The following is a 23,747-nucleotide window of genomic DNA, read 5'->3' as shown; positions in this document are numbered from 1 at the left end:
AGACTGAACATATGATAACAAGAAAATATTTATTTTTTTCCTTAAATTTCTTTGTGCAGATACACGTGTTTGCTTTTTAATTCAGTTTGTTCATCTCTTTTTAGCTGGGAAATAACTAAGCTGAGATAGTAAAACTTCCCTTTTAGTAAAAATTAATTCCATTCTGAATTTGAAGTCGCTATCTTTGAAAAATATTACTTCTTTCTGGAAGTTAAACTTGCAGCAAAACCTTGAAATTAAGTAGGCTATGAATAGTCTGCTCTTCTCCTCTGCATATTTCTGATGATGATATCATCAGATGCATTTATACTTTCTGAACTTTCTGAATGTTGTTGGTGCTGAGCAGGATCAATTATATGTATGTTAAAGAAAAGATTCCTTAGTCCGTAGAAATATCTTGTGAAGTATCACTTCAAGGCAGGAAATAATTTGAATGTGTTGTATTGTACACGTTCTTGTTTTCCAGTTATACAGGTGTTATTACTGAGCTCAAATTACCCCATGAGATGGATTTCAGTGGAAAGGATGTCAGTGGAGTATTATTTCAGTATCCAGACACCGAGGGAAAGGTGGAAGACTTTTCTGAACTTGTTGAAAGAGCGCATCAGAATGGGGTAAAGTAAATGTTACTTGTCTCATCAGATTTCACTCCGACGCATAAAGCAGCTGTGGTGTCTGTGCAAAGTGTTATGTGAGATACTGTGTAAAGGTTACCATTTGCACATCAGCACTGTGCAAGTGAAAAGAAACCGTTTGAAGGTGTTAGAACCTAGCTCCCATGCAAGCAGCATTCCTTCAGAAGAGAGGCTGACTGCTTTGTTCACTTCCCCCCTCAGACTCTTGCCTGCTGCGCTACTGACCTTCTGGCTCTCTGTATTCTGAAGCCTCCTGGGGAGTTTGGAGTAGATGTTGTCTTGGGCAGCTCCCAGAGATTTGGCGTGCCACTCTGCTATGGGGGACCCCACGCAGCATTCTTTGCAGTCAAGGAAAACCTAGTGAGAATGATGCCCGGCAGGATGGTGGGCGTTACGAGGTAAAGGCTCCCCTCACCTTTCATCTCTTCAGGGAAAACCCAAATGAAATAGACTTTACAAATAACATCTGACCTTATCATTGTACCAAACATCTTTATTTCTTGAAAACCAGGAGACTAAAGATTAGCTTCGGTTTTTAGGAAGCAAAATTAAAGCATTGCATGGAATGATGTCGTGCCGTGCCCTGCCTACAGTGCTTGCTTCCATGGGGGATGAAGAAATAACCTACACTGCAGAGATAATTAATTATGATGGAGTGAGGCTGTGCAAACTGATTTATTCTGCCTGTTTGTACTGTAATATCCCTTTCTCTTACACTAAGTCATCAAAAAACTGGGAAGTAGAAAGTACAGTGACTTGAGGAAAGTAGTCTGGCTATTCATAACCCTACATATGTACATATATACATATGCCCCTGTGCATTGCAGGGGAGCTGGGCTGGACGACTTTTAAAGATCCCTTCCAACTCTAAGGTTTTTATGATTCCACATATGCAGATTTCTATATATGCGTAGAGTTCATTCTTCAGTGTCAGTGAAAGTGGTTGTAAAAGGATGAAGGGCTGGTTCTTAGTTCTCCAGTCTCAACATGCTGGGAAGGGACCCTTTACAGGATGGACTGACCATAGTCCTCTTAGTTACTCCATACGGCTGTGTTGTGCAGGTTATTTCCATGTACGAACCCTGCATGCTATTGCTGGACATAAGAAAAGACACTTTATGATCGGTGTTCACAACCGGGCTACATTCATTAAAACATTTAAAGCAGGGACACTCTGTGATACCTTAAGGAGGGTACCAGATTTTGGTAGAACACTTTTTATGCACTGTTCCTGGCTGGGCAGACTTGCCAGACATGATGTAAGAACAAATCAAGAGACCTTAGACCCTGTCTGATGTTCCTTCTGTGCTTATAGGACAGTCAAGGTTAGTATGCATAGAGCTTGGTCTCTTAGCTTGCTGTCATTTTGAAGTAATAAAAACAGTACTTTCCTGTGTGTCTTAGAGATGCAAATGGAAAGGAAGTTTACCGACTGGCTTTACAAACCCGAGAGCAGCACATCAGGAGGGATAAAGCTACCAGCAACATCTGCACAGCACAGGTGACCCATCTTCTCTGCTTCCATAATATAACTGTAATGTTGAAGTCATAACACCATAGTATTGTGGTTTGGCTTTCCTTCTGAGACTTTTTATTGAAAAAGGAAGAATGTTGAAATATACTCCCTTGTGTTTATGTTTCAAGTCCTTTGGAAAAATGGGACTATGCTTGAAGAGAGGGTAATAGTATGTATTTCTTTTTAAAACAACTTGAGCTCAGAATGAGCCCATGTATCCCTCTGCTTTGCTGAGTAGTGCTGTTTATTACAAATGAGACAGATTTTAATAAATTCTGATCATCCGAAACTTGCAAAATTCAAAGCAAAAATTCTGTTCTGAAATTCAGAGTCTACTTAGACATAAATACAGATTGACAATTTGAATATGGGATTTGATGCAAAAATACTGCATTGCCCCAAAACTCTCTTTAAGTAAAATATTATGATTAAATTTGCAATTACTGTAAATAGTTATCTTTAGCATCTGCTAGACAAGTTTATAAACTTTTCTGTTCCTACTGATATATTGTTCACACTCTTACTGTTGTGCTTTATTTTATAGAATAATTGTTATTGTTAAAAGAGCTGATTACTTAGCATTCATGGGATATTCCATAAAAAATTTATAGCAATACCATACATCAAGTTTCTTACAAGTCTAGTTTTACTTACGATTCTTCAGCCTTCTTTGTTGCAGTAATTGAATTTTGATTCATGTTAACTGACAGTTAAATTTCAAAGGGCATTGAGTTCATAGTACCTACAGTTTCATAAATACACTTTGTGTCTCCCACCTTTTATTTTATAGGCAATTACAATAAAAGTGTAACATCAGCTGGGGACATGTGACTCTCCTGGTACTAAAGAAACATCCCACCAAAATAATGTGAAGTAATATTTGTAAATAATAACATGTTAAACTGTATTTGGATCCTAGGCTCTCCTGGCTAATATGGCAGCCATGTATGGTGTCTACCATGGATCTGATGGATTAAAGGATATTGCAAGACGGGTACACAATGCTACATTAATCCTGGCCGAAGGTGAATATTTAATGATTGCAGAAGCCCTTCTTCAGTCCTCACACCTTCTTAAATAAGAGACTCTTGTGGTTTGCTTGTTTGCTTTGCCAGCTGGTGTCTTTTAGCTCTCTCAGATAAAGGAGTATGTTTATAGAAAATTCATGGCTAATGTTTTTCTTTTCTTTTGTTAATGAAATCCAAGAATTAGATACATATGCAAAATGAGCTTGCAGGTGTTCTATTTCCTTGGGAAACTGGTAGAAATCATCATAGCAAGTCTCCAGCTGATAATGCTGTTTTCCATCTGCAAGACCTGTGCTTTGCTTTTTGGACCATTCTGGTTTACACCCAGAAACATGCTAATAACATATCAAAAATAGATAATAAATGAGATTAAAGAAAGGGGAACATTTCAGTTCAGTTACATGGAGTGTCATACTCTGTACAAACAGTGAAATCCCAAAGCTTAATAGCTGTCTGAAAGAACAGCATTTGCAGTAGTAAATAATGACAGCAGCTGGACTGTGGTGTGGAATTTCTTTTAACTGATGTGTCATTGCTGTCAGGAGGAGCTGTGCAAAGCTGGAATGCTGTGAGCTGGAGAGGGACAGAAGCAATTATCCGTGCACTGTTTGCCAGCTCGGCTAGAAGACTGCTTGCTGCTTTTGAAAAGCACTAAGCCTTTAAACTTTGTAATAGCAAATTCCATGACAGCTAACACCTATTTATGTAGGAAAATTTTGCTTTCCAATCTTGCAATTTTGTCCTTATTTAATTTGTATACTTATTCTTCTGAAGTTTATGTATTTACAAATCTGTTGGATTTGTCAGAAAGGTCTTCTGTCAGATCAGTCTGCATTACTAACTAGACCTGAATCTGATACAGATGCATTTCATGCACAATGGTATTTTGCTATTAAAGCTGGTGATTTCACTGCTCTGTACACAAGGGGAACGTCTCTTTTTAGTGTATAGCAGCATTTACTTGCAAGTCTGATGTAGTGTTGCTGTGTAAGCAAGCACTAGAGCAGACGATAGCATTAACTTAACGTGTTTTATAGGTCTCAGGCGAGCTGGTCATAAACTGCATCATGATGTGTTCTTTGATACCTTGACGGTCACATGTGGATGCTCGGTCAAAGAGGTTTTGGACAGGGCAGCTCTTAGGAAGATCAATTTTCGGATTTACAGTGATGGCAAAGTAAGCAACTTTAAACCTTTCAGAAATTTTATAGCATGACTTTTTCCACTCATAATGTGTTGAAAAGAAGGAAATTAATAATTGATAGAAATTGAATAGAAAAAGTTTCTTGTAATTTGGCCAGATATAACAGTCAATTATAAAGACAGTACAAAGAATGTGCCAAATTTCCAGAAAGATGAACTGTGTTTTCATTTTATGCTTAATAGGTTTTCTAATTATTTCATTTTAAATATTCCATTAAGGGCTCTATAGAGAGAATCTAAACTGTGGAATTCATGACCTGCAAATTTCAGGTCCTTTGGCTCTAAAGACAGATGATAATATAGCCCACATTATGGTAGCCACTAAGGACTGTGAAAAATCCTGTTCTTTAAAATGAGATTGGAGTGGCAGTGGTCTAGCAAAATAGGAGATTTTCCAGTTTACTTAGAAGTGTTAGAATTGAAGTCACAAATTTTCCAGCTTGTGATCTGTTCAGTGTGGATGACTTAGAAAGGGAAAGGTGGGAATCAGAAAATTATATATTAATAAAATTTGTGCCTCTGTTACATAAAACAATGTGACATTTGCATACTGTTGCATGCAGAGATTTTTGTCTTTTTCTTTTGTCATGTGCATCTGGAATGTCTTTTTCTTGGCAAAAACAAATAGAGTATGCCCCCAGAAATGACAGCTTTGATTAATGAGTGTTGCTTTTGTCCGTAGCTTGGAGTATCACTTGATGAAACTGTAAATGAGAAAGACCTCGATGACATATTATGGATTTTTGGTTGCGAGTCTTCAGCCGTAAGTGGACAACAGAACATGCATTAAATTAATCTGAATGTTTCAGAAATGCAGTGAAAAACAAAACTGTGTTTTCACGTAGGGGTTATCTTTATGGCATCTGTTTGTTAAATACTGACAATTTCAGATCCTGCCTTACAGCGAGAGACAGAATAAATCAACAGTGATGTATTCAGTTGGTTATGAAGCTTAGTTCTTTTGGTCAGTCTAGACACACTATGTTAACCCATTATTGCTTTGTGGAGTTGAGGGCATGGAGGTCAGTTATCTTTGTTCCACAGGATTTTTTTTTTTTTTTTTTTTGCATATCATTGGTAATTGGCAGCAGTACTTCCAAGATGAAGGGACTACTGAGACTTCTGTGCCAGTTTTACTATACTGTTGATAAGCTAGATAAAAACATGTACATATGCTAATAGTGTTTTCACCTGGAGAACTGACTATGGCTTGTGGTATGCTGCTGATTCAAGCTATTTCTTCTAGAAAGTGAAGATGAAAAGAGAAATGTATCTGAAAGTCTCTGACTTTGTGTTTGTTTGTGTCAAAGGAACTAGTTGCTGAAGGAATGGGTGAAGAAACCAAGGGGATCCTTAGCACCCCGTTTAAGAGAACTTCCAAATTCTTGACACATCAGGTTTTCAACAGGTTTGTGAAATTGCTGTAAATCTGAGTTTTAAAATGGAAACTGATAATATTGTCTTTCAAAAGTTGTACTGGGAAGTCCATTGAGTATAGTTTTGTATCTGTAGTCACAGTCACTTGTTACTAATTGAAATAATCAATTTAGTAGCATTTTTAGACAACTTTTAAATTTTAATTGAGCAAAGCATGGTCACAGGTAGAATGTATGTTTTCATCAGTTTGCTACATTGTACCAGTATTATTTGAGACCTAATATTGGCAGACTTTCTTGAAATCGCAAAGTCAACGTTCAGTGATAGCATTTCTCAGCTACCGATAACAGCTGCTTTTCATCCACATTATTCCTAGGTAGCATAAATTAATGATTTGAAATAAGTATCTGATAAAAACTAAAAATTAAAGGGGTGGGTGGGCTGCACTTACACCTGCGTAGTCTTACTTTTTTATTATTAATTTTTAAGAATTATTATTATTATTATTTTTCAGTGGTGTTTCCTTTTCGGAGTATAGATCAGCCTGGTGGTAGGGCTTCTCTTGCTTGCCTTAACACCATGTTTTGTGTCCTCCAGCTATCACTCTGAGACAAATATTGTGCGGTACATGAAGAAGTTAGAAAACAAAGATATTTCTCTCGTTCACAGCATGATTCCTTTGGTGGGTATTTGCCAACAAGAGAAAAAAAGTTACATACATACGTAGATCATCCTGAAAGTAATGCCTCCTATTTATTTCCATGGAAATTACAACAAATACAAAGAGCACAATAACACTGCTTGGTAGAGTAAATTTGCAGCTACAAAATACTAGTTTTTAGTGTAGGCACCACCGCTAGCTATTCACTTATACCAGTGATGAACAAGAGCCTGCATGCTGTGGTTGTAAAGATCTGCACAAGTGGAAGTAACCCACTGTTGCTGTTGCCACTGCTGAAACTCAGTGCCCACCACCACTGTTGGTCTCCAGATGCGTTCAGCAAGTGTCAGTGAATGTCAGTGGGTGTAATCTTTTCAACCTGAGGAAGTCAGTGACACACCTTCACTTCATCTGCACTTCCATGTCAGTCATCATTCTGTCAGAGTGTCTCTCTGCTGCCATCTGTTACACAGCACCAAAGTGTAACAGGGTGTTGGTGGGAAAGTTCAACCTTGACTGCCATACACCATCTGCCTCTGACACTGTGAGCCAACATAATAAATAGGAAGCATTACTCTCAGAGCAGATCTCTTAATATATACTGACAAATGGTTTTCCATTTTTAGGGGTCCTGTACAATGAAGCTCAATAGTTCAACTGAACTTGCGGTAAGTTGCAATAATAGTGTCTTACCTGCAACCTACATTATGCAGCCAGTGTCAATGAAGACACATGAGAAGTACAGGGTGGCATTGCTCTAGGTCTCCATAAGGGAGGAGGGGGGGGGGCGCCCCAAGTTTCAGAATAAGCTAATGGGGTTGACTCTGTCTTTTACTTTGAAAAAGCTTCAAGAAGTTCGTAAGGAGTGCAGCAAAAGCAAGAAAGTGGCTTTGAAGGCTTCATCTGGGAAAAAAAATAGACATGTATTTGTAATATATGTAATAAATATTAGGTGTTACATTCATGTTCCCTAATGCTGTTGCTGTACCTAACTTCTAGCTGTTTCACAAATCTTACAGTAAAACACAGTTCTTGCCTTTAGACAATTTGCTGCTCCTTAGGGGAACTGTCCTTGTTCTCAGGTGAGGAGTTGGAGTCTCCATCTATCTTCATTTCTTTACAGCTGGTATCAGCTTAGCCAGCATTGGGTACTGAATACCCTTTGATTTTTTCCTCTCTCTCCTTGTTGCTACTTGCTTGCTAGATTTCTCCCCCTCCTCTCAGTCATTTCTGTACCTTGTCCCTACTTTTTTTTGTCTTTTATATTAAAATTGAAATTAACAGAAGTTTATGAAGCAGATTGTTAGGCACTGTTCCTTGAATCATCTCTTTTTGCCCTGTGATCTCACAGCTGCACATAAGCACAAGTAACTAAAAAGAAGCAAGTGAGGATTTTAAACATCTCCTGAATGTTAAAAAATGTTTTTGAGAATCATCCTTCACATAGGTTGGGAATTTATGTTGACATGCAAGAAATACTTGGTCTTTATTTGAGCAAGGGCAGCTTATTTTCTTTAGAGAAATTAACAACAAAACAGAGTTGTCTTCAGAATTCTTATTTTTACAACACTTGAGGATTTTGTTTGTTTGTTTGTTTAAGCCGATTTCATGGAAAGAATTTGCCAGCATCCACCCTTTTGTGCCTTTGGAACAAGCTCAGGGCTATCAGCAGCTTTTCAGAGATTTAGAGAAGGACCTATGTGAGATTACTGGCTATGACAAAATCTCCTTCCAACCAAACAGGTAGGAGGTTTTTTTTTTTTTTTTTTTTAACATTTGCTCATTCACAAGGACTCCAAAAACTTATTCCTGAAGAAAATGTGAAAGACAAAACTGGCAGAAAGCTTCTGCAGAGTGGTAATCCGTTCTGATTCATGTTCTTTCTTAACAGTCTTTGTTTTTCTCTTGCAGTGGAGCCCAAGGAGAGTATGCAGGTTTGGCTGCAATCAAAGCTTATTTAAATGCAAAAGGAGAACGCCATAGAAGTGTAAGTGTCAACGCTTGTCTGGGGAGGAACTGGGGGTGGGAAGTGGAGACAGGAGAGTTGGTTTGGAAGCTAGGGCTCACCCAAAACTAGGCTGTCCTTGTGTCCTTGTCTCTGACAAGCCTTTTGTTATTCACTGCTTTCCTCACAGATCATGTGTACTGTATTAAAAGTATTAATTCACTGAATAAGCAGTGGGAGTGAGGAAAAGTTTTATCAAATGGTCTGGATCCATTTTGAGTCTGTCTGGGATGGGGTTAGCTTTGTTCACAGCAGGCCGTATGGTGCTGTGCTCTGCATATGGAGCTGGTAAAGCACTAATAGTTACACCGTTATTTTGTCTACTGCATGCAGAGTGTCAAGGCTCCTCTTTCCCATTCTGCCCTGCACCCCATCCTCAAGTGAGTAGGCTGGGTGGGCAAGAAGCTGGGAGGTGACACAGCCAGAACAGCTGACTGAACTAACCATAGTGGTATTCCACACCATGTAATGTCATGCTCCACAGTCAAAGCTCAGGAAAAGAAGGATGAAAGGGGCAAGTTCATGGTTATGGAATTGATTTTCCCAAACAACCATTAAACATGCTGAGGCCCTGCTTTCCAGGAGGTGACTAAATATGTGCCTGCTGATGGGAAGTAGTGAAGGAATTCCTCTTCTTGGTTTGGCTGTGGACACAGCTTTTGTTTTCCCTATTTAAATTATCATTATCTCAGTCCATGAATCTTCTCACCTTACCTCTATTTTCTCCTTGTCCCACGGGAGAGGGGAATGAGTGAGCAGCTGTGTGGGTGTTTGACTGTTGGCCAGGCCAACCCACCACTGTCCTTTTTGGTGTCCAACGTGGAGCTAAGGTAATTACAGTTTTGATCTGAGCATGCCAATCTGTTTATTGGAAGGCTCCCTATGCTGGTCACAGAGCTTGTTGCTTTACTGTGTATCTGAGCTCAGGGCTTTTAAATGGCTGCTTCCAGACCTTGCAGTTTGCTATGCTGCTTATCACTTCATTTTGCTGTGACTGGGAACATTCTGATAAAAGCAATGGCCATGTGTCTGGGCTGACATATGTCCCTGGAATGATGCTGTTCCTGTTCTGTGTGAGCTACCCTGTGGAGACGAGGATTACACCTCGCTTTTCTCCTCAGCTGTTGATCTGTCCAACTTTCTTGCATGAGCTCTTGAGTTTTTTGTACATCCTTACATCAGATGTTTGATTTTATTATTTAACATCTTTGGCTTGTTACTGTGTGTGTGGAACCTGTTTTGGTGCTGGCATAAGAGTGAAGAACTTGTTGTTGAGGTGACAGAAAAATGTGCCCCAAGAAGGTTGAACCCTGTGAGACAGGGGATGGGAGGATTTGGGCTTTTACCTGGTGCTGCTGATACCTCTGATATCTTGGTACTGTCTACCCAAATGGGCTTGTGGTCCCATTCCCAGCAGCTCATACTGTTTTGTGCCTATCCAGCCTCCATGTAGCCAGAGCAACATGGTAGGCAAGGCACGGGGTCTGACAGCACCACATTTGAGACAAGGCCCATTAACAGGAATCACCTGTATCAAGGCTCATCCAGTTCTTGACTATTTAAACTGCTTCAAATAAATTTCTGTAAAATATGTGAAGATAGCCTTTCTTCTCAAGCTCCACAAAGTTCTGGATGAGTAATGGAAAAGAGTTTTCAATTATAATCTTCAGGTGGTAAGGCTAGACTCAGAAGTCTTAATTTTTATTCTCTTCAGTACTGTCTACCTGAAACTTTGACCTCAAGGAATCACTTCAAGCTATACCATTGAAGCCTGATAAAAGAGAGTTCTTGTAAACCTGAGTGGTGATATAGCTAACCCCAAAGACGAACCAGTTCTTGCTAGGAACCGTGTTTAATAGTTTTAGTTCTAACTCTAGAGATTAACTGTGCAGGTACTGCAGCTGCCTGCAGAATTTATTCAACCTTCCTTTGTGGTGATGCTTTTGTTTAACTGTAACTAACTGCTGGTTCTGTTTTCTCTGTTTCACATTGGAAGGCTACTATGTATGCGATGCAAAGAAAGCCTTATATAGCCATTTTAAATTTAAAGCAGTAGTGAAAAGGGAAAGATTGAGTGGCAGGGCTCATTGCTGGTAGGCAGCCTGATCTCTGTTCTAGACACATGAAGAGGCAACAGAAGAAGGTCTGAAGTGTTTAAGGTTAAAGTCACTGCTATGGGACTTCATTACTACTACAGTGTTTAATACATGACACTGTAGCATCACTACTTTCTATGAATTAGCGTCTGTCCTTGTAAATTTCAAGTTCAGATCTGTTTCATTTCACACCCATTTCTTTCCATATATTGACCATATTATAGAAAGTAGAGGTGTTCTCACTAGCTTCTTCTGCAAAGCATACATAGTGTTGTGCTAAGAGATTAGTTGGGCTTTTTGTTGTTTGTTTGTTTTCTATTGTTTTGCTTTCTTATTTGTTTTGCAATTTAGGAAAGTAAACTGAAGCAGCTGATCAAGCTTCTTGCAGTCAGCCTCATTTGGATCTGGTGCCCTCTTCTGGAAAAAAGACCTACAACCTTACATTCAATTACAGCTCACAGCATCTGTTTGCTTTGTAGTCTAATCAATAACTTCTGAATCCAGCAGCTGCAGATACAATCCACCAGGACTGGGTGGCACTTAACATTACCATTTAAAATTACCATGGAAGTGTCACAGTGGATGTGTCACCAGTAGAGCCGTGATCTTTGTATTTCTTTCAGCACAGCTGCACAGTGAAACACTGTTATTTCAATGCAAAAAGAGCAAATATCCATCTGCTGAGACTGAGTGCTTAGTAGCTTGAAATAGCTTTTGAAGTAATCAGCATTTGTCTTAGCATCTCCATGGAGCATGAGGTAGAGGTCACAGTGCATTTTTCTGTGAAATCATCCAAACAAACAAGAAACCCAACCGACAGCCTTGATGTTAGTTATTTAATACAGCTCATATTGAGTAACTTACTGAGCTTTGTTAAATTAATCTTCTCAAGAGAATCGTAATAGACAAAATAGACAAATATTTTAATATAACCACTTAATAGAAGTAAAAGAGCTTAAAAAGAAAGGAAGGAGGAAAGGAGGGAGGAAAGGAGGAAGGAAGGAAGGGAAGAAGGAAGGAAGGAAAAAGGTGTATTTATTGACTTTAGAATGGATGGAGTTCCTGATAAGTGTCTGGGAACTCCAGATCTCTATTTTCCTAATTGTCACTGATAAGAGCTAATATTTATATAAGTAAAAGCCCTTCCTTTTTTTTTCTCTCTCTTTCTCTCTCTCTTTTTTTTAACTGAGCTGTAAAGAGGCTGTAAGTAACTGCCTGAAACTTGTTAGTTATAATAAAAGAAATGGCAATAGAATAGAGAAGGAAATGCTTAAGTCAGTTGGGATTTAGTGGAAGGTTAGAATCAGGTAGTTTTTCCTGCCAGGTCATTATACTCAGCACCAGACTGGAAAATAAAGACAATAAATGAATAATTGCAATAAAAAGTCTCTGAAATGATGTTCTGGAAACACATTTTCCACAGTTTCCTAAATATGATTTATCGAGCAAAAGAAACTTTGTTTTCCTAATGGGTATTTTGATGCTTCTTCCTGGTTTCTCCAAAGAAAACTAAGTTTCAGTGTTTGATGCAAGTAGCAGTTTACTCATAAACATTTCCTTTGTCTCCCTTTTAAGAACTGTGATAATGAGTTTGTGCTGAGTATGAACCGTAGTATTCAAAGACTTGTATGACTGGCTGTACTATAGACCTGCTTCTTTTTCCTTCCAAGGTTTGCCTTATTCCTAGATCTGCTCATGGTACAAATCCAGCAAGTGCACAAATGGCAGGAATGAAGATTCAGCCAATTGAAGTGGATAAAAATGGGAGCATTGATATCTCCCATTTAAAAGCGATGGTGAGTGTTTAATCAGCTTTAGCGTTCAAGGCAGGAGCACTCCTTCTCCTCAACAGGTAATAGTTTTGACAGACAAATTGGATACTCATCTGAGAGAAAATAGGGCAGAAAATAGTGAATATGTACTTGAAAGGAATGAGTATTTCTTTCATTTTTTCTCATTCAGATTCAAGCCATGTGACTTACGAGATTTCCTTTAATTTGAGGATCTTTTGTGCAGGAGTGGCTGAGTGAGTCTCAGCAGGCTCTTTTACAGCAAAACGTTCCCATCTGCGTTTAGTATTTGAAATGAAAGGAGCGTGTTTGTGAGGCTGAGACCTTTCAGACTGCACTGTAGCATTTACTTGGTTAAATTCAAGAGCATCTCTGCTGGAGAGGGTGTTGCTAGGCAACTTTTTTCACTTTTTTGAGTAGATTTGCTGCAGGTGAATCCTGGGAATCCAAGGAATTAGCAGGACACATTTCTAAAAATACATATTTGAGCAGCTTTTTATGGTAGTAATAGATCTATGCTGCTGAAAACAAAGCTATAACCTGTGCATGACGTTACCTTGAAGAGCAAGTGTTTCACCTGGTTTGTTTAAAGGTCTCAAAAGTGTCTGCTTTTTGACTTCTCATACCACGCTTCTGCAATTTAAAATTCTGACCTATCAAGAAAACACTCCTTCTGCTTAGGTGTTGGTGAATATGAGAGCCGGTACTTGCTTACTGTAAGTGACTTAGGCTGATAAACATTAGCTGAGTAGAGGTCTTGTCTTGAAGGAGCTTTATGAGCCTCAGTGACCTTTTCCTCTGCCTGCCTCTCTGCCTCCAGGTGGACAAGCACAAAGACAACTTGGCAGCCATCATGATCACGTACCCTTCTACCAATGGTGTATTTGAAGAGGAGATTGCAGATGTGTGTGATCTGATTCACAGACATGGAGGCCAGGTTTACCTGGATGGAGCAAATATGAACGCCCAGGTATATGATCTCCTAGGCAGATATAATACAATTGAACCTGTAGTTTCTCTGGGAAAAAAGTATCCTGGCAGTATTCAGTTCAGACTATAACTTCATTACAAGATGATGCAGGGCTCAGGGGAGGTGGTGAGGATTCCTTGAATAATAATAGGAGTTAGTTGCTGGTATACCTTTTGTTTATGTAAATTTGCTTTGAAATACCAGATGATCACTGTGGTCCTTTTCAACACAGGCCATTCTATGATTCAATGAAAATGACTTAGCCTGCCTAATTTTTGTCAGAGGCATTCTTTAAACATGAATGAGAATTCCTAAAGCAAAAAACTCACAGCGTTTGCATCAATACTTGTTTGTGATGCATCATGTTAAAGGAAAATGGGAAAATGTGTAACATCTCTTACAGTGTAATTTTCTTGAGGGCAATGGCAGCAGGTCTTTCAATGCCAGGAGATCAGTTCACATATAAGTATTCACTTCACAGGTGGGTCTGTGTCGTCCTGGAGATTATGGCTCTGATGTCTCTCACTTAAACCTTCACAAAACCTTTTGCATTCCCCATGGAGGAGGAGGACCTGGAATGGGACCAATTGGAGTGTAAGTATATTAAATTAAGTTTTTTTAAGGAATTTATTTAAAAAAAAAAAATAAATCCAGATAGCAAACAAACAAAATCCCTTAATGAATCCTGATTGACAGTTCTTTTAAGTATAGAGCTATTCGTGTGAGAAGTATATTGCTGTTTGTAAACTTTAGTCCTTCTCCTGGATAATCATGTCATAGAATCGTGCTGATTTGTTGAGTGATGAGGCTCATCGGTATTTGCAAGCCCTGACTGCATGTTGGCACTTAGTATGAATGGCAAATCCTGCTCAGCAGTCTGGTTTTTGAATGGATACAGAACTGATCTGTGGGCTTTGAGAACTGATATTGTGTACAGTCCACTGAAATGGTGGATGAAAATCTTGATTCTATCCTACAGACCAATTTTATTGTTAAAAAAAATAAATCTTGTTCCTTTAAAATATTATTTTTATTTGGATACCTGCATGAGTATCTTCTGATGGTCTATAAAATGAGTGTCATCCTACGCTGGCAACAGTTAAGCTACTACATTTTCTGCCGAAGAAGACATTGACCAGATCTCCTAGTGGACTGTGTTTGGAAGGAATGTGAAGAGAGTCTATTGCTGAAAATGTTCAGGAATGGTAACACAGCAGCACATTTTTAAGTTCTGAAGTCAGTCTTTCTGTTTTAGGAAGAAACATTTGGCTCCCTACTTGCCTACCCATCCTGTCATCAAAATTCAGACGGATAAGGATGCTTGTCCTTTGGGTACTGTCAGTGCTGCACCTTGGGGTTCCAGTGCCATATTGCCCATTTCCTGGGTGTATATCAAGGTGTGTAGACTTTTTTTAAGGCATATCAGCTGAAGGGCTGTTTCTCTTTCAGCAGACCTGAGTACCACTATCACTAAAATCACATAGACAGTTTAAGTGCAGTGCACAGACTGCAGTGCACCCATGGCATAGCCAGAGATTTTTAAAATCCTTTGAATCTCCTTATTTTCAGGTAGAAATGCCTATTGCCATCTGTTACAATTATTAATATGGCAGGATGACAGTGGGTTGTACCTGTACAGCCTGCATTCTTCTGACTCTTGTCAGTAATAATTCTAAGGCAAGTGGACTTGCGGACAAGTCTGCACAATCAGGCAAAATCTGCTGTCAGCCTTGTCCCTCTGCTGTCTCTGACATTAAATTTTTGTTTAAAAGCTGGTTGGAAACTACTTATTTTCCCAGTTGTCCCATCTACAGAGAGAACTGCAAGGGCTGCTTTGGCATTCTCCCTGTCAGCCTAACTCAAAGTCAAACACTAATTCCAGCCCTTCCCTCTGAGAATTAAGTATGCAATTGTATTCAATTGGCTCTAATCTTTGTTAATGCACAGTTTCATCTGTGATATGACACCAAAGCAGTGTCTGTTCAGGCAGCAGAGTCTGCTTTTCAGGCAGCTCTGTGGGTGCCTTTTGCCTGAAGATGCAGGCAGTGGCAGGGGCACAGGCAGAAATAGAAGCCACTTGATGAAATTCACCAGTTCTGCTCTCTTCATTTCAAAGCTGCTCCATCTCTGGAGTTGAGTTACTCACCTGTTTACTTTCCACATGTGGTCTTAGGCACACAGCATTCTAACAAGCCATGTCTTCCATGTGCTTTCCTGTGAGTCCAGTGTGGAAACCTGCAGTAGCAGTGTGCTGCTGTAAATGAGCCACATGTGTTCCCACTCTGTCATTTTGTTGGGATAAGAACATGCTTATCTTGCTTGAAGAAACAGATATAAAAACATTCTCATGTTATTCCTCTTTCAGACAATGGGAGCAAAAGGTCTTAAACATGCTTCTGAGATCGCTATATTAAATGCAAACTACATGGCAAAGAGGCTAGAGAAGCACTACAAAATCCTTTTCAGAGGAGTAAGAGGCAAGTAGTGGCAATTTGATTTCCTCTACAAAGCTCTTTTCAGAATGTTTTGTGTAAAAGCTGGCTTGCAGTATAGCTCTTACCTAATGCTATGTGGCAGCTGAATCTCAGTCTTCTCCTGTTCCATACACAAGGAGAGGAATAGCCTGCTACATCTTCTGTGGAGGTACTGCAATGGAACAGAGGTAGCTGGAGGCAGAACTAAAAATGCTTTTTTTTGTAGTTACATGAAATGATGGCAGGAGATGGAGTAAATGTTGGAAAATCCAACTGTTCTCCTTGAAGTCTAACAGTAAATTAATGACGCATTAGAAAAAAAAAGAAGCAATGATGTCAGGCCTCCAAGCCTGTTCTAATCTCTCTATATCCCACATAACAATGTAAGAACTTTTCATCATAAACTTCCGCTTACATACAATCCTCTGAGAAAAAATGAAAAATATCTATCCTCACTTTGTTTCCTTGTTCTGTTTTATAAGGAGGATGAGAATCTCTTTGACAATGGGAAATACTTCAGCTACATTCCAGCTCCCTAATGCAACTCTCCTGTCCTGTAAAAGTAGGGAGTAAGAAAGGACACAATTACCTGTCTGTTACACTAGACCATCATAACTATAATAAAATGCTATTTTGCTTGTTAAAGTCAAATGGCACTGGAGAAAACTTGAGTACAGTATGTATGCAGTTCAAAACACATTTATTGAACTTAAGAGTACAAACTGATTAAACCTGCAGGTTGCATTTGAGGAGAATATATAATTTCCTCACGGAAGTAAATAAAATTTTCAAATTTTGAAGGATTCACTAAAGAAATGGAACATAGTTCTTCGGAATTATGACTTTGGATAACTTTGGTCTTTAGCCTATTTGTAACAACAGATTTGAGCTTTTCTCTGATGTAACATGAAATCAGTTTTCTTATATGTGGCTAATTTGAAAAAGTCTGTGATCCAAATGATGTTGGGCTACAGACAAATCCATTTATTTTCCCAGAGCTTACAAACAATACGGAGCTACTTGGACTACCCTCTCCTATACATCTTGGAAAATGAGGCCTCTTAAGCTCATGTGGGTCTTGGAGGACCAGTGTTCACATGCTGGGTTGTGTAGCTCTTACCTGGTACTTTCTCTGGGTAGAGATTTTGACAAAGCAGATATTTTTTACTTTGTCTCTTTATCATATTCTACACAAAACCAATGAGGATAGACTGCTCAATGGATTGTGCTATTCTCCCAAAAGTAAACCACATTGCTTTTCTTACAGGTTACGTAGCCCATGAATTTATTTTGGATACAAGACCTTTCAAAAAAACAGCAAATGTTGAAGCTGTGGATCTTGCTAAGCGACTTCAGGATTATGGTTAGTCAAATGTCTTTTAAACAGCAGCCTAAAGGAGAAATTCACAAATCTATTCTAAAAGGTTCCCAAAACGTCTCATTCTTACGGATGAAGAATCTGCCTTGATCATCTCATCATTTTTCAACATGCTCATTAAGCTCATTAAAGAGCTTTTGCATCTATGAGGTTGTTATAACTACTGAAGAACCTGCTGCTATTCCCTGCCTTTGTAAACTGCCCTCCCAATTTGCAATTACATGACTGAGTGGTTGGGCACTCCAAGGTTGTTTTTGGTATGCTTGCTCTGAAGAATGTGATCTGCAGCCTAAAGGCTGTGTTTGGCAGCACTGCAGGAAAGAAATGATAACAAGCAACCCATTTTTTAATTCATCTCCTACTGCACAAATCTGTATTAATCTTGCATTGGCATATGATAAGAGGATGTAGGGACCAAATACTGAAGTGAGCAGCAGGGAATGGCAATAAACCTGAATAACGGGGCTGTTCAGCCTGGAGAAGAGAAGGCTTTGAGGTGAACTAAAAGCAGCCTTTCAGTATGTAAAGCTTCAGGAAAGAAGGGGACGGACTCTTTAGGAGGGTCTGTGGTGACAGAACAAGGGGAAATGGTTTCAAGCATAAAGAGGGTAGATTTAGCTTGGATATAAGGAAAAAGTCTTTTACAGTGAGAGTGTGAGGCACTGGAACAAGTTTCCCAGAGATGTGTTTGCTGCCCTATCCCTGGAGACTTTGAAGGCCAGACTGGATCAGGTCCTGGGCAATCTAGCTGTGGACATCCCTCTTCATTGTAGGGGAGTAGGACAACATAACATTTAACAATCCTTCCAACTGTAATGAACCTATGATTCTATAGGCCAGGCTGTCTCTCCTCTGTGCCTGGAACAATTATGGAATATTTCTTCCTGAAAGCCCTATTAAGACACGTGGAAAATAAAGATGAGATTCACCAAGGGCAAGTCATGCCTGACAAACTTGGTGGCCTTTTATAATGGGGTTACACCATCAGTGGATAAAGGAAGAGCTACTGATACCATCTACCTGGACTTGTGCAAAGCGTTTGACACTGTCCCACGCACCATCCTAGTTGCCAGTTGGAGAAAGATGGATTTGCTGGATGGACCACTTGCTGGATAAGGATTTGGCTGGATGGTTGCACTCCGAATGTGGTGGTCAATGACTCAGTGTCCAAGTGGAGACCAGAGATGAGTGGCATTCCTCAGGGATCAGTGCTGGGAGCATCTCTGTAGTGGACATGGACAGTGGGATCGAGTTTTCAGCAAATTTGCAGGCACTACTAAGCTGAGTGGTGCAGCTGACATGCCAGAGGAAAGGGATGCTAACCAGAGGGACCTGGACAGGCATAAGAGGTGGGCCCATGCCAACTTCGTGAAGTTGAAGTTCGGAGGCTGGTGCACCTCCCCTACAAGACAGGCTGAGAGAGCTGGGGCTTTTCAGCCTGGAGAAGAGAAGGCTCCAAAGAGACCTTGTAGTGACCTTCCAGTACCTGAGACTGAGGAGGGACTTTTTATAAAGGCATGTAGGGACAGGATGAGAGGAAATGGTTTCAAACTGGAAGAAGGTAGATTTAGACTAGATATCAGGGAGAAACTGTTTACCATGAGAGTGATGACTTACTGGAACAGGCACAGACAGGCTGTGGATACCCCTCCCTGGAAGCACTTGAAGGCCAGGCTGGATGGGGCTTTGGGCACCCTGGTCTAGTGGGAGGCGTGCCTGCCTACAGCAGGGGAGTTGGAACTAGATGATCTTAAAGGTCCCTTCCAACACAAAACATTCTGTGATATTATTGAAAGATAATATGTGTTGAGTTAAAAACAGAGCAAAAAGCGCAGTTTTTAAGATCATTTCATTATCAGTGAATAACTTTAAACCCTTTCGTGAATAAGATAATAAAATTGTCTTTTAAATACTTTAAAATCTGTCTGTACACTACCAATCCATGCGCTCACTCCTGTAAAGATTAAAGGGCTGAATTTTGAATCCGTTGCTAGCTGTGCATGTGTTGGCTTATGACCCGTTGTCAGTGACTGATTCTGTTTTCAGGTTTTCATGCTCCAACCATGTCCTGGCCAGTGGCAGGGACTCTCATGATTGAACCAACGGAGTCTGAAGACAAGGCAGAGCTGGACAGGTTTTGTGATGCAATGATCAGTATTCGACAGGAAATCGCTGAAATAGAGGAGGGCAGGATGGACCCCCAGGTTAACCCTCTGAAGGTAAGAAGACACGTAGAGCAAGTTGCCAGCTCCAGCTTTACTCTTGAGACTTACTTAAGCCCCTTTCCCAGTCTTTCAGTACTCCAGAAAATAGCTGTGTGACAGTGAAGTAGCAGGGGTTACAGATTGAAATTCTTTAGAAACCTTGAAAGTTCTCAAAACCTGGAATTCTGACTTTTTAAAGTAGAAGCTCAAACTTCGCAGACACAGTAGAGAAAGTTACTGAAAGAAGCATATGATCTCTACTTTTGGGGACCATCTTAAATTAGTGAAGGAGTACTGCTTACTTATTTATTTGATTTAAGAAAGGAAGTGAAATGACCTTAAAGCTAACAGTTAAATGAAGACCAGATGAATTACTTAAGCTACTATGGCACAATACTGCTACAGGCTCAAGTTCTGGTTAACTGTTGTGAGGCTGCACTGAATCTTTAAATACTGAGGGAATGTGGTGAAAAGCTGGAAGCACGTTCACATCTTGGGTGATGTTGGACAAAATGGAATGCATCTAGATACTGGGTGGCTTCCTGTTTTAGATCCACTCCTTTTTTTTTTCTTCTCTTTTTTTCCCCCGAGATACATTGTGTCTCAAGGAGATACCAGACAGCAGTCTGTATTATTTTTTCTGTAATGACGTGAATCTTAAGGAAGATTCTCAAAGATACGTTCAATTGAATCGAGTAATTTCATGTCATACACGCCTTTGTGCTTGCAGATGTCACCACATACTCTGAACTGTGTCACTTCTTCAAAGTGGGATCGCCCTTATTCCCGAGAAGTGGCAGCATTCCCACTGGTGAGTAAACGATGGAATGTTAGTGATGTGGTAATGCATGAATTTGCTTTCTGCTCTGTGGTTTTCTGATGTATTGCAGAAGAACTAGTCTGGTAGGAATAAACACTTCAAAGTACTTTTTGCCATTACACAGTTTGTTTGTGTGAGCTCTACAGCAGTTCTATAAGTTTTCTTTTTCAAGACAAGGAAAAAGATCTTTAAAAAAATCTCTAGACATGAAGGAAACGTGAACTTGGATTTGTAATGCCAGCACTTGGATATTGGTTATTCTTGGTGGAAGCAAGTTACAGCTCCAGTCCCTTCAATTCAGACATACTGCACCACAGCCTCTGAAAACAGAGACCACATTTAATGTTCAGCTCTGCTATGAGGAGCTCAGAGGAGGGTTTGATGAGATGGAAAGGCAGCATGGGGCAGGCAGCACCAATGCGAGTCAGCTACAGAGGACAGACTGGGATGCAGTGTATCTGATTTCTTGGAAGCACTGTGTAAAACTGCTTTTTCCGCAATCTTGACAGTAACTTTTCTCACCTGAAACTGAACTGCATCTACTTTACATCTGCCTTATTGCCATGTACTGTTTCAAAGAAGAACAATTTAACTGCACTTAGGAAGTTTACCACCTTATTATATTTGTTTTACTTTTTTTTTAATATAAATTATTACTGCATTGAACAGCTCAGATCTTGATAGTCTCTTTCACTTTTCTTTGGTTTCCGCCCATTAGCCAGTAATTCAAGGGATCACAGTTTCTGTTTATTTCATGACTGCTTCTTTGCAAGCTCGGGTCAGAGGACAGAGATGCACTTTTTCGAGAATCTAAATTTTCCTTTAACTAACTGCCATTTTTGTTATACATACTTGTTGACTTTATGGGATTGAAAATGCACCGGAGGCTTGATTTCACACTCCAACTTTGGTTGTTGTTGAAACTTCAGGCGTCTGTTACATTTACGCAGCTGCTTAGCGCAACAGTTAAAATAATGTCTTCTTTTATTTCTGCATACAGCCTTTTGTGAAGCCTGAAAGCAAGTTTTGGCCCACGATTGCTCGCATTGATGACATATATGGAGACCAACATCTGGTTTGTACCTGCCCACCAATGGAAGCCTACGAATCTCCCTTCTCTGAGCAGAAGAGAGCTTCTTCATAACACTGCTTCCAGCTCGAGTTTCTGAGTCCATCAGGATGGCCTTTTCCTCCCAGACCTGATAGGGGATTTATATACTGTGTATATTTTGGATAATCACCACATTCGTTAATTGAATCACCACCCAGTCAAAATGTAAATACAATCAGTATAGTAGGTATGAACAAAACGTGTTTGTTCCACAGCAGTTGATGTTGAAGTTGCCTCGATTCAGCATTTTCTCTGCTCTGTGCTAAAGCTTTAACAGTTAACTCTCAGTTCGTGATGTGGTATACAAAATACGGTTACAGAAATTAGAGAAGGTGCAGATGTGTAAAGCTATAGTAATAAACATTAACTGTAGGACTAATTGTTTATATTCTGTAAAAACAGATGAAGTAGATTGTTTAATTCATGTACTACCGGTAGCATTGCTAATGTTAATATTTTGTGCTGTTTTTTATCTACCAATGTTAGTATTCTAATAAAGTTGGTCAAAATTTAAGTATCATAACCTTTTGAATTTTAACTCTTAAGCTGTTTTTTTTTTTTTTGTATGGAACTGAGGCTTCTGAGTCTGAAGTTCTAATTTGTCAGAACTGCCACAGCAGTAACAGATTCTACATGAAGCAAAATGCTGGCAGAGATTGAGATAAATCTGTCATTTTCAGTGATTAGGTTTACTGAGTGGTAACAAACTTGCCTTCTGTCTGTATCACATCAATTCTTCCTTGTAGTTCCATCTACTCCTCTCTTCTTATTCCCGAGAAAGCATGAGACAACTTCTCTAGTATACTGTGAAGTGCTTAGTTTGAGTTAAATCTTGTCTAACAAAGTATTCTCCTTACATCATTTCTCAAGTATCTTGTTCTGGATTTTGGTTTCGATGTATTTAGCTTGCTTTGTTTTGTAAGTCTACACCCTGTGTAAACATTATCTGAAACCTGAACTCTAGCAATCCAAGACTACTGATGGTGCACTCAGGCCAGTTTCCTGTGGGTATGCATAATGCCATATTCAATTAAGTAGCATGGACTCAAATGTTAAAGGTCATCTTCTAATCTGTTCCAAGTCATATTTTATAAAACCTAGCTCTCTAGGTTTTATAGAGACAGACAGTGCACTTGACACCAAAGAAATGCATCCTGGCTTGTATCAGGAATTGCAGGACTAGGGAAGTAACCTTGCACCTGTACTCAGCACTGGTGAGGTCTCACCTCGAGTACTGTGTTCAGTTTTGGGCACCTCACTATAGAAAGATACTGAGGTGCTGGAGCAGGTCCAAGGAAGGACAACAAGGCTTGTGAAGGGCTTGGAGAATGTGCCTTATGAGAAGAGACTGAAGGAACTAGGTCTGTTTAGTCTGGGGAAAAGGAGGCTGAGGGGAGACCTTATTGTTCTCTTCCAGTATCTGAAAGGTGCTTACAGCGAGTGGGACTGGTCTCTTCTCAGTGGTGACAGGTGACAGGACAAGGGAAAATGGCCTCAAGTTGCACCAAGGTAAGTTTAGGTTGGGTATCAGGAAAAACTTCTTTACAGAAAGGGTTGTTAAGCACTGGAATAGGCTTTCCAGGGAGGTGGTTGGACGTGTTTATAGACCATTTGGATGTGGTGCTCAGGGACATGATTTAGCAGAGGGATGTTAGTTAGGGTAGTATGGGTAGGTTGTGGTTGGACTCAATGATCTTGAAGGTCTTTTCCAACCTGAGCGATTCTATGACTTGGAGTAATGTAGGAGCTGGTCTGTGCAGATTGAGTTGTGTTTGACACAAATGGGCTCCCAAGCCGTGACAGCCTCATATGGCCATGTGAAGCAGGATTTGGTAACACTCAAGAGAGCACTACATTTTACAACCAGGAACCACACAGCCTCTTCATGAAGGTGTACACACAGTCATGACCAGGGGCTCTCTCTGAAGGGACACAAACAGCAGCACCTCAAGTACTGCACTTCTTCTGTTTTGGCTTTGCAATGTTTACATTACTTTCCATAGGACTTTCATGTGGAATTAGTTAACCAGAAAAAAACAGAACAAAAGATGATAGGAATGGCTTCCATTAAAGGAAGGTTGGGCCAGGTTTATCTGCACATAGGTCCCCAAACGTCTACATAGGGAGAGAAAATTAGAATTTTCTAATGAAAAACCTATTTCCGAAAAGGCAATTATTCTTCAGGCTACTGCTGTAGCACTGGGGAAGGGGGAAGAGATAAAAAGATATGAAACACCAAAACACTGCCATAATCACCACTTGCAGTGTGAGGAACGGACAGGCATTCGGACCTACCAAGCTAACTGTACAAAGCCTTCCCAAATTACTTTTACCGTTTGGTAAAGAGGCACTTTCATGGTGTCTGATGATGTCTGCTAACTGTGTCTGATAAAGACATTAAAAATCTTTTTTTTTTTTTGCACATTTGTATCAAGTAATGAAATCTCCACTGTTGTCTTTAAACTGACAAATCTGTAGC

General features: G+C 39.8%; 1 protein-coding gene across 1 annotated transcript in view; it reads left to right on the top strand.

The window, feature by feature from the left end:
- Positions 1–21,791, top strand: part of GLDC (glycine decarboxylase) — a 36,865-nt gene extending 15,074 nt beyond the window's left edge. The window contains exons 6-25 of the mRNA XM_042877342.1: positions 467–614; positions 837–1,033; positions 2,040–2,136; positions 3,071–3,176; positions 4,217–4,356; positions 5,065–5,145; positions 5,693–5,790; positions 6,357–6,441; positions 7,047–7,088; positions 8,021–8,163; positions 8,332–8,407; positions 12,192–12,317; positions 13,132–13,281; positions 13,763–13,875; positions 14,537–14,678; positions 15,647–15,758; positions 17,023–17,118; positions 19,180–19,352; positions 20,068–20,148; positions 21,158–21,791. Of these exons, the coding sequence (XP_042733276.1) occupies positions 467–614; positions 837–1,033; positions 2,040–2,136; positions 3,071–3,176; positions 4,217–4,356; positions 5,065–5,145; positions 5,693–5,790; positions 6,357–6,441; positions 7,047–7,088; positions 8,021–8,163; positions 8,332–8,407; positions 12,192–12,317; positions 13,132–13,281; positions 13,763–13,875; positions 14,537–14,678; positions 15,647–15,758; positions 17,023–17,118; positions 19,180–19,352; positions 20,068–20,148; positions 21,158–21,301 (2,350 nt within the window). The 3' untranslated portion in view covers positions 21,302–21,791. The remainder of the gene's footprint in view (positions 1–466; positions 615–836; positions 1,034–2,039; positions 2,137–3,070; positions 3,177–4,216; positions 4,357–5,064; positions 5,146–5,692; positions 5,791–6,356; positions 6,442–7,046; positions 7,089–8,020; positions 8,164–8,331; positions 8,408–12,191; positions 12,318–13,131; positions 13,282–13,762; positions 13,876–14,536; positions 14,679–15,646; positions 15,759–17,022; positions 17,119–19,179; positions 19,353–20,067; positions 20,149–21,157) is intronic.
- The last annotated feature ends 1,956 nt before the right edge of the window (positions 21,792–23,747 follow it).

This window comes from Lagopus leucura, unplaced genomic scaffold (genome assembly GCF_019238085.1).
Source record: "Lagopus leucura isolate 7727_CA_CO unplaced genomic scaffold, USGS_WTPT01 Super-Scaffold_100018, whole genome shotgun sequence".
Lineage (NCBI taxonomy): Eukaryota > Metazoa > Chordata > Aves > Galliformes > Phasianidae > Lagopus > Lagopus leucura.
The sequence above is the reverse complement of the archived record's forward strand: the minus strand, read 5'-3'. Positions and strand labels throughout refer to the sequence as shown.